Source organism: Poecile atricapillus, chromosome 22 (genome assembly GCF_030490865.1).
Source record: "Poecile atricapillus isolate bPoeAtr1 chromosome 22, bPoeAtr1.hap1, whole genome shotgun sequence".
In the NCBI taxonomy this organism is placed as follows: domain Eukaryota; kingdom Metazoa; phylum Chordata; class Aves; order Passeriformes; family Paridae; genus Poecile; species Poecile atricapillus.
Window position 1 is genome coordinate 7717736 of NC_081270.1, and position 10315 is coordinate 7728050.

Consider the following 10315-nt stretch of genomic DNA (forward strand, 5'->3'; position numbering starts at 1 on the left):
CAGCCAAATGCTCCATTTTAAGACCCCCAGTAAGAGTGATTCCTAATAAAGACATTTTATTTATGTCTTTATTGCAAAGTGACCTTTTGGATACTGCTGAAGTATTAATATACAAATGGAATCATTATGTACCATAGAGGGAAGAAACCAAATACGTAAACCTGTGTTTTCATAGTTGTCACTTTTGGTAGCAACGATTTCATTCAAGAGTCAAGACACCAAGAAATTCTTCTGCAACCCCCATGACAACCACTTCTGCCACAGATCAGCTGCTGCAGCCAACACGCATCAGGTCCCATGTGAATATAGGTGCATTGCACCCATTCCTTACAATACTGACCAGTTCCACTGTAAGACCCCCAGGACACGGAACAGCCCCCTGGAGGAGTCCTGGCAACCTTTCAAACCAGGGAAAAGAGAAGCACAGGGGAGCCAAACCCATGCTTTGGACATGGGGATTACACTAAGCTGGATGAATAAAAACGCCTCTCAGCACTCTGTGCAACATCTCACTGGGCGACATTTAATATCCTCCCCACCCAGTCAGCAGTTCCAGTGCCGGCAGCGGCAGGAGAAGCCAGCATTGCATCAGCCCAGCCCGAGCTCCAGCGCGCTGCAGAGAGAGAGAGAGGCTCAACACAACATCAGCCACTTGCAGCTGCCAGGGAAAGCGGAGCACAGCCACCTCAGCCAGCCACCACAGACACAGTCTCCTACTAAGGCACTTCTCCGAGTTTTTTCTTTGGAACAATCCAGGAAAAGCATGGAAGCACCCATAGCTTATTGGTATATATATTATTAAAAAAAATATTAAAAAAAATCCAAGTGGCTTTGTGAGCAGAACTAATGAAGACTCATTTCTTACGGATGCGTGTCTCGAGGTCGAATTCTCTGGCGTCCAATAACTGCCAGTTCCCACTGCAGCTTTTCCCACGGTCAGGAACACCTCTTTCCCATGTGGATTCTTTAATGTCTAATAAGGGCTGTGCTCTCACTGCAGCTTTTCTCTCCATGGGGCCGCTAATCAGGTCTCTCTCCTCTATTAAAACCGCTTGTTTTCACAAAACTCAAAGGAACATCGTGTCTCTGAGACTGAATATCCCCTTCGCCCTCAGGTTTAGCTGAAACTGGCAAATGGGTTCAATATTGATTAGGGAAGATATATATACACATGGCAGGAATACCTCAATCTGCTCTCCAAGCAGAATAAATATCACTATTTGTAGAAGCACGGAAAGGTTACAGAAATATGTACGAACTCTGCATGTTCAGCTGTGTTGTCTCAAGCACGGCAAGCTGTGATTCTTCATCCCCAACCTCCACAGATGCGCACCGTCACGTTCCTACACAGAGAACAGACACAGACACAGAGCCGCCCAATTCCATCTCCAGGGCATTTTCTTTTCTTCCAGCTTAAAGCATAATCTGCAGATTTGTTTCAAAAACACCAGTGGTGATAGGCTATGCTCAATGCTTTCTGCACGGGAATTGCTCAAGCCTGTTCTTTTGTGCAACTGATTTTAGGATTTGTTTGGATTTGATGTTAAGAACACGCTGCATCGCAACTGTAGGGGAATATCTTGATTAATCAAGTTTTTTTTCATTCTTACATGAAAGGGTAATTCCCCATCTCACTGTTGCTTCTCCAAGCTCTGCTTTGCACGTATTCAGCAGCAGATGGAGGAAAATGCAGAGTCACAACAGTATGGTCACCCTGCCACGCTGCAGAGCTCCTGAGATGTGGATCATCTTGAAGTTTTGGAAGTTTTGGTCCCACTGGTACGCACTTCTCCAGCAACAGACATTTACAAGCTCTTCTCCAAGGTTTTGTATGCTTTCCAGAAAATGGTACTTCAGAAGAAAAAAAATGTTCATCTGTCAGCAGTCTCTGAGACCACCTCAAGTGATGGAACTGCTCTTCCCCCTCACGCTTCAACTGGCTTTGAACGAGTGACCAGCTTCAGTTCAGCCTACAGGTTCAACAACTTGAAATTCATTTCTGACAGAAATCAGCCAAGAACTCTCAGTCAAATCCCCAACCACAAAAGCTCACCAATGCTAACAGGTTAGGATCTGGACAGCAGGGAGGCAATGCAGGCAGTTCCCAGGCAGTGCAGCCACTCCTGCTCTGCCACACCAGCCAGTCACCCAACACAGATGTGCAAATTCGTGACTCACCGCTTCCATGGCCCTGGAGAAAGTGCTTGTCCCTGTGACTAAAGCAACTGGCAGCACAATCCTCAGCGTGAGCCAGGTGTCAGCCCAAGGAAAATAATATTCCCCACTGACAAGCGCCTGGCAAGAGCCTGGCACACACTCGGGTGTGTTTTGTCTGCAGTGACTACCTGCGCTCCAGGCACTTTCTCCACAGGCCAGAGCCTGGGACTTTCCAGAGCCGAGCTCCTGAACCACTCAGACTTTAATGGCTTTCCTTGTAGTGCAACTCAAAGTCAAGGTTTTGCAAAGCTGAGCTGGAAACTTGAGTTTCATCGCAACAACAGGTGAGATTTCACACCTCAGCTTTATGAGCTGACTTAAAGGACACCACACCAAAGCCTCGAGCAGAGCTGTATCTGGAGGAGAACACGTACTACCAGAGCAAGAGGGTTCAAGGATATAGCACACAACCAAATACACCAACACAACTGCTGGGAAAGCTGCTTCCTCGTCTTATGCTGTTTCAGTGATCAGCTTCACCTTTAAGCTGAAAAATCAGACTGACACAAGGCAGGCAAGAAATTAACTGCAGCCAAGCCAGGGGCTGTAAAGTCTGAAAGGACGTAGAGGAAGAGATACTTCCTGAGCTCAACTGCTGCCAAAAAATGGTGTATTTCACCATACCCACAACCAACATTATTGTCTACAACATCAAGACGATTACAGAGAGTCAGCAGGTTAAACAATAACTATGGAAATGCACAAACCAAAGCAGTTGCTGTGTTTTACTCATGGTCCAGGAGCCTTCATCACCTCTGAATGTGCTGCTGCAGAACAGTGATGGACATGGGTTTCAGGAGATCTGAGCTGCCATTAAGGCAGAAAGGTGAAACCTCCAAGTAAGTGTGTGTGTATGTGCAATCACCACGTGGGAAACACTGCTGACTTGTAGCCTGGCTGATGAAAAAAGCAACTTCTATCTGATTTTCATTAACTGTCCAAGGAGTCTTCAGAACACCACAAAAACTTGAGCAAAGGAAAGCACCAAGGCTGGTTGTACACTGTGAATTTCCATCCTCAGGCTCCTGTTCCTCCCACAACATTCCTAAATCAACATGCCAAAGATGCAGCTAAATTCAGAATCTTATTATGGAGAGCAATCATTTCTCTAGTTTATTCCTCAATTCATTCTTTAGGAATGTTTGTCCTTGCAGTCTTTGGTTTCAGGGTGTTCTTAGACCTTAGCAAGTTCAATGAACTTAATAAAAAACACAAGTAAAATATCTCACTGGTTCTTGTTTTTGGTAGCTACAAACCCAGAGCACATCCAAGCCAGCAGCAGCTCCACAACTCACACCCACAGCAGCTCTCCTGAAACCTTCAGCAGCATAAAAGCAGCTGGAGGGGTGACCCTCAGCTCCACTCAGTTCCCTTTGCACACATCCTCAGAACACAGTTTTGGTGTTTGTTATTTCTCAGGCGCCTCTTCACATGCAAAAGGGCATCTCCTTCTCTTCCTCACAACCCAAGAGCAGCGCGAAACCACCACAACAGCAAGACAAGCTGCAGTTGTGACACATCAGCTCACAAAAACAAAGCTCTTGAGGAGCCCCAGGTCCAGCCTGACTCATCATCTCATCCAACATCTTCTACTCATTTAGATATTTACTCCCTTTCTTATGGGAAGCCAGCATCTTTGCCCTCAATGAAGACAAGGACTTAATTTTGGACACACCTTAAGATGTCAATAAAGTCATTTGCTAGGGAATTTGGCATGACTTTCTGGCCTATGAAAAGCAAGGAAGAATAAAAGAACAGTCAACAAGGCCATAACAAAATGAATTTAAGCCTTTATTCATCTCCTATTCTGACCTGATGAATGGATTTAATACCTTTGTATGCCTCACTGGACTAGTAAATTCTCAACATATGAATCTGTTTTCTTGTACTCTGCAGGGATTATTTTACTGTTGTACCAAAGGAATTTAGAGTAAGGGCAAGAAATACCAAAAGCCAACATTGCTTCTGAGCAGCTCAACAACAGAAGCTGCTGACATCAAATCACAAATAATCACAACTAAACACAGCCTGGACCTTTGAAGAAACTTCAGAGAAGAAACAATGCCAACCAGGCTCAGCACATGACAGAATTTTGTGACCAAGTGACATCAACTTATCTTTCCACCACAGCTCAGCATATAAAACCACTTAATAGAAGCTTAGTCCAAATCTACACTCTTCATGGCTTTTCATTAAGTTTCTTTGAAATAATTACCCAGCCATTTCCTCAGCCAGTGTGGCGTCAAGCAGCTGCCACCTCAAGAGCAGAATGCGGAGCAGCCACGGATCTCAGCCTGCTCAGAGCCCCCTCGGTGGCTCGGAGGCAGCTGCAGGCAGACACTGCTGGGTAACAAGCCAGGATGCCATGGACACTGTGCCTGTGCTGCTTGAGGGCACTTGTGGATCAGTAACAGCAACAGAATTATTAAAGATCTGATGGAAAAGCACCACCACCACCACCCCAGTGAGCCACCTGAGTGACCAACCTACACTCCTTGTGAGGGTGACTTTCACTGGAACCCACTGCAAGAACTTGCCTTGTGCACTCCCCTTCTGATTCTGGGTAATTATTTTAATCCCCCAACCAGTGGTCTCTGGATTACATTACTGGAAGTGTTTGTAAAACCAGCACAAACAAGTTCTGATGCTACCCATTATTCCAGACATCACTCCAGTAAAACACAGGCATAAACTGTACCCTCCCCTCCTTCACAGCTCTGAGCTGAAAAAGGCAGTTATCTCATCTGTGAAAATACCTAAAATGGCACAAATCAAGAGACAAAACAGGAATAGTTCCTTCTGTGGCCTTACTTCTGTATTTTCCTACAATAAAAACACACCTGGATAGAGATCTGTATAGGTTGGGCTGAGTTAGAATAACCATCCATGTGTTTGCATCTCAAGTGATATCCAAGGATTTATTAATCAGTGATCACCAAAAAACGCCAGGGAACACATTTAAGAGCTTTACTAGAAAACTGGGAGCACCATTCCTTCTGACTCGAGCCAGTTCCCATGGAAAGGCACTGCAAGACCTGCCAGTGTCTGACACGAGAAGTTTCTCCTCCAAGTGTTCCACACCAGCAGTGGCCATCACCATCCTCACCCGGTCACAGCCTGCACTAGAGCTACCAAAATTCCCCTACCCCACCTCAGTCCACAGCGGTGACACGGAGCAGAAGGCACAGATTCCACCCTCCCAGGCCTAATTTACACTACAACCCATCAAGACAAAACATTTACTCACAAACTGACTGAATATTCTCTAGGAATTACTGAAAACAAACAGACACTGGCTGTCACGGCAGGTTTTTTGCAGTTATGTTTAAAATGCCAGCCACTTCTCCAGGAAGTATCTGAAGCATCTCCTGAGAGACAGACACTGGAACACAGCAAAGCCACGCGAAGCCCATTTCCCACCCAAAAAAAACCCTTTAAAAGTTATTTATCTCCTCCAAGATTGCCTTGATCTGCAATATATTCCATTCATTTTCAAGGAGTGCATTTGCTTCCTGAAATCCAGGGTTTCTCCTGGACTTGGTTGCCACTGTGAATGCCTTAATTCTCCCCCAGCACAGGATATTGCACACCACAGTCACATGGTCTGTCATTAAGAGGCTTTTACTCCTCTTTGCCCTTTGAAACACCAGTAACGGGACAAAGCCACGTTCTTCCAGATAACTGGACGAAAACATAGGGAGGGAAAAAAATATGGAAGGGCAGCACTTGTGTTGGGGACAACTGTTACTATATTTAGTAAGCAAATTTAGCAAGCTGCTGAGCATCTGTTTCAGTGATGGTGAACGTGTTTTTTTCCCAGCATTAATTAGGTGAACCCAAACCACTGCTTCCACCACTTCCCTGAGCCCACATCTCCCAGGTCATAACTTGGATTCACTACTTATTCCACCTGAACAGTGGATCTCCAATCTGGCTGCTATTCTCTTTCAGGGTGCCCTAATAGCTCAGTTGAAAGGGAATACAGAGCATTAATTTTTGAAAAGGGAGTATTTGGGGTAAGAAACTGAAAGACAATTCCAATGCATTTAAATGCATGGAAAATCTCTCCTTTCCTATCAAGGAAACAGATTTTTAAAAGGGCTTTTAAGGAAAAAAACAGCACTGCTCATATAAGCCAGTGCTTCTAGAGACCAGCTTCAGTATTCTCTGATTTGAGAGAAGAATTCACAGCAGGGAGTGTTATTTCCATTCACCTCACTAAACTAAACAAACCAATCGGGAGCATTTGGGAAAAAAGAATAAAAACATATATTTCTTCGAAATTCTCAATTCAGCCCTTTACAGAATTCCTTGTGAGGCTGCAAATCCAGGCAAGGTTCCCACAGTGGATGGTTAAGCGAAGGGGGAAGGAGAGACAGCAAACCCTCCGTACTCCTATGGAGTTTTAAGTTTTATAAATTTTGCCTCTTTGGGAACAAGATGGTTGTTTCTGCAGCTCGCCCCCAGCAGGGACAGCCCTGCCAATGGGCTTCCATCCGGGCAGGCCAGTGTTTCCCAAGCACAGCGGAAAAACAAACACTGTGCTGAGCTGCACAGAGGCTCGGGGAGGGTGAGGCGATCCCCGGCCGCAGCCCAGCTGAGGTTTCAGGCGCTTTTCCCCCAAACCTTGCCCCCTGCCATGGCTCCCATGGCTCGGGCTCCTCGCACGCCTTTCGCCCTATTCCCAGGCTGGGGGATGGGTGGGAACTGGGCTCTGCCAAGCCCCGCTCCATCCCAAAAGACTTTCTCTCCCAGCTCCAGCGTCCTTTCCGAGGAGGGAGCCTCTCCTTTCCCCTCCCCACCTCCACGGCAGGGCAGCCGCTTTCCTTCCCTCGGGATAAACCCACCAGGCCGTGCGAGCAGCGTGTCCCTTCCCCCAGGCGAGCACGGCCATACAAAGGAAGCCGTGCTCCATTGTCCACCTAGAGCACCTCCACACCGAGCCCCGGCTCCAGGCTCACCCCTCAGCCCTTTTCCCATCACAAATATCCCACTGGCTACACCCCACCAGCACTCGGAGGCGGCGTGTCATTCCCTCCGTCTGCTTCAGTACCGGCAGCCGAAGGGTTAAAGCGCGTTTTAACTCTTGACTGCCGTGACATCAACCTCATCCAAACACAAAAATCACTCGGGAAAAACAGGGAGAAAAGCCTGGCTACTGAGCTCCTTCCCAGACCTCCCATCACAATTTGCCGAGGTAAAAACAGGCAAAAAAAAATTAATTCAGCGCCTGCCATTTTTCCCATCCATCTCCAAGCAACAGTACCATAGCAACTTTTTCCCTCCTTTAATACACCTTAGAAAAGGAGGAGGACTGGACAAAACAGAAGCGAGGAATGTCATATTTCCACTGCGGAGCGCCTATTCCCTCAGCTAGTTCTGGCTGGAATTAATCAAATATCCCTAGAGCGAGCCTTTTCCCCGCAAAACCTGGCTTTGTACAGCACTGGCTCACTGAAGCTGGACTTGTGCGACACGACAAACCATCCTAGGTACACATCCACCATCCCGCGCGTTGGCCAAGCGGCGAATGCTGGGCTCAGAGGGACAATAAAGGTGGAAAAAGGTGAAGCTTGATTAAAACACGGCAATTTCAGAGCGATGACAATGCAGAGATGGGGGTTTGGCTGCTGCAGCAGCTGAGGCCAGGAGGATGGAGGACCCCCAGTCCTTCCACAACATACAACCAGAAACCAGGGAAGAAGCAGTGGGACCTTCCTTTTCTCCCCTCGGTGTCACCGCATCTATTTTTCCCATGGTGACTCATTATTAAGGGCACTCCGTCATTTTTCCAGCACAGGAAGATTAAAGGAAGCTTCAAAATCCATTCTTTTTCTGCTGCTGGCGGGATTAAAGCAAAGCACCTGGAGAGGCCATGAGCTGTGCAAGGCTCTTTACCTCTTTTTCTTCCTAAAAACCAGTTTCCAGCGTGGGGGTGCATCAGCTTGAGAGCATTTCCACAGGAAAAAGGTGCAGCTGAGGCGGCGGGGGAGAAGCCTCTTCCTCCTCCTCCTCGCAGGGAAAGACGGAGGGAGGAGGAAAAAAACCCAACCATGCAAACAGCTACTACTTCCTTATGAGCGGGATTAACCTATGCAGCAACAACAACAACCAATAGAAAAAAATAAAAAAAAATACGGAAAAAACAACCAAGCACGATATAAGGAGTCCAGAGCGCTTCCCGCGTGCAGGATCCCGTGTTTTCTCCGTGGGTTTGTGTGATTATTTTTATTTTTTTTCCCCAGAGTCACGTTTTCACAGCTGCAGGCGCTTAGGTTCCCACAGCTCGCTGCACCTCCACGGACACGCAGCATCCTCCACGGCTCCAGGTGGGAGGAAAACGCAGTGAAAAAGGCGAAAATGAATAGAAAAAAAAGTCCGAGTGTTGAATAATTTAAAAAAAAATAAAATAAATAAATAAAGAAGGAATGGAAAACAAGTCGGCCAGGCTCCGCGCCTCCCGACATCCTCGGCATGGGATCCGCTCCGTGCCGACCGCCGAGCCCCACTCGCTGCTGCTCCGTCGTTTCGGGTCCATTTTTAGCCATTTTTGTATTTCCCCGCTCCGGCCGCAGCGCCGATCCAGCCATGGCGCGGGTTATTTACAGTGCTGTTTTCCTCCTCCTCTCCACGGGAACCGCCGTCCCCGCGCACTCCACCCCCCCTTTCCCACGTTTTTCCCCTCGTTTTTCGCCACACCGCGGGTCGGGCAGGACGGGCCCCCCTCGCAGCTCCCCACTCACCGCTTGAAGTGCTCGATGATCTTCTCCTCGCGCACGTTCTCCGGCAGGTTGCCCACCCAGAGGTGCCTGGTTTCCCGGACCATGCTGCGCGGCGCGGGGTGAGCCCGCCGCCCGTGCCCCGGCTCCCTGCCGCCGCCTGTCCCCGCGCCGCGCCGCCGGCCTCCGCTCGCCGCCCGCCGCCGCCGCCTTCGCCTCGCCCTCCGCCCCTTCCGCCGCGGGGCCCGGCCGCCCTCAGCGCCACCGGCCGCCGGACCGCACCATCCCCGCCGGGGGGGCCCCCTGCCCGCCGGCCCGGCTGCCGGGCGCCGGGCTCGCTCTCCGCCGCGGCTGCGCTTCCTCGCCGGCTCCCCCCGCCGCGCCGCCCGCTCGCTCGCTCCCGCTGCCTCCTCCTGCTCCTCCTCCGGCAGCGGCAGCGCGGCGCCCCCGCCGCCGCCTCCTCCTCTTCTCCCCCCCCGCGCTCCCGCTGCTCCGCCGGCCCGGCCGCGCTCGCTCGCTCGCTCTCCCCCCCTCCCCTTCCCTTTTCCCTTCCCTTGCCCGCGCCTCGCGCAGCGCCACACGGGGGCCCCCGCGCAGGCGCACTGCGCCCCGGGGCGCGCGCCGCGGGGCTGGCGGGGGCGGGGCGGGAGCGAGCCCCGCCCCGCGCGGGGGGGCGGGCGGGAGCGCGCGTGCGCGGGGGGGCGGGGCAGTGGGGGTGTGAGAAACGGGGGGATGAGGGAATGGGGGGGGGGGATGTGGGAACCGGGATCGGGAGGAAAATACTGGGGGGCTGCGAGAACCGGGACCGGGAGTGTGAGAAACGGGGACCTGAGAGAATTAGGATTGTGACAGTGGGAGACTCAAACACACGGGGGGGTTGTGGGACAACGGGGGGCTCTGAGATGCGTATTGGGGGGCTGTGGGGATCATTACGGGGCTTTGAAGATTGTCATGGGGGGCTGTGAGAGATGGAACAGGCTGTGCAGAATTGTAACGAGGGGCTGTGAGAATGGTGGTGGGGCTGGGAGCCTCACAGTGCTGGGGAGCTGTAATGGGGGGCTGGGACAGAACGGGCTGTAAGGGCACAGCTCCAAGCAGCCAGGGACCCTTGCTGACCCCCAAACCCCATAAGGATCCGGGGCACAAACTACCCTCACCCCCAGGTGAGCACACACACAGCCAGTGGCCACTGGGCAGACAAATAAAAACATGAACTGAGGCGATGGCAGCGAGGGTCCCGCGCTGCCCGTGGCTCTGGGCTCGGTCATGGCTCCAAAGGTCACAGCGGCAGGAACGGCGAGCGGGGAGCAGCAGAGCCCCTTGGCTGCTCCAAGTGCTTCCCTCTGCCGAAACACGGCCGATGTGTCACCCTGACACGC

The 10315-nt window shown here is 50.7% G+C and overlaps 1 protein-coding gene across 5 annotated transcripts in view; it reads right to left on the reverse strand.

Annotated features, from left to right (window-relative positions):
• SPEN (spen family transcriptional repressor) overlaps nucleotides 1-9420 on the reverse strand; it is a 63940-nt gene extending 54520 nt beyond the window's left edge. For all 5 annotated transcript variants that reach the window (XM_058855179.1, XM_058855181.1, XM_058855180.1 and 2 more), the window contains exon 1: nucleotides 8961-9420. In XM_058855179.1, coding sequence (XP_058711162.1) covers nucleotides 8961-9043 — 83 coding nt within the window. In that variant the 5' untranslated portion in view covers nucleotides 9044-9420. The remainder of the gene's footprint in view (nucleotides 1-8960) is intronic.
• Between the last annotated feature and the right edge of the window lie 895 nt (nucleotides 9421-10315).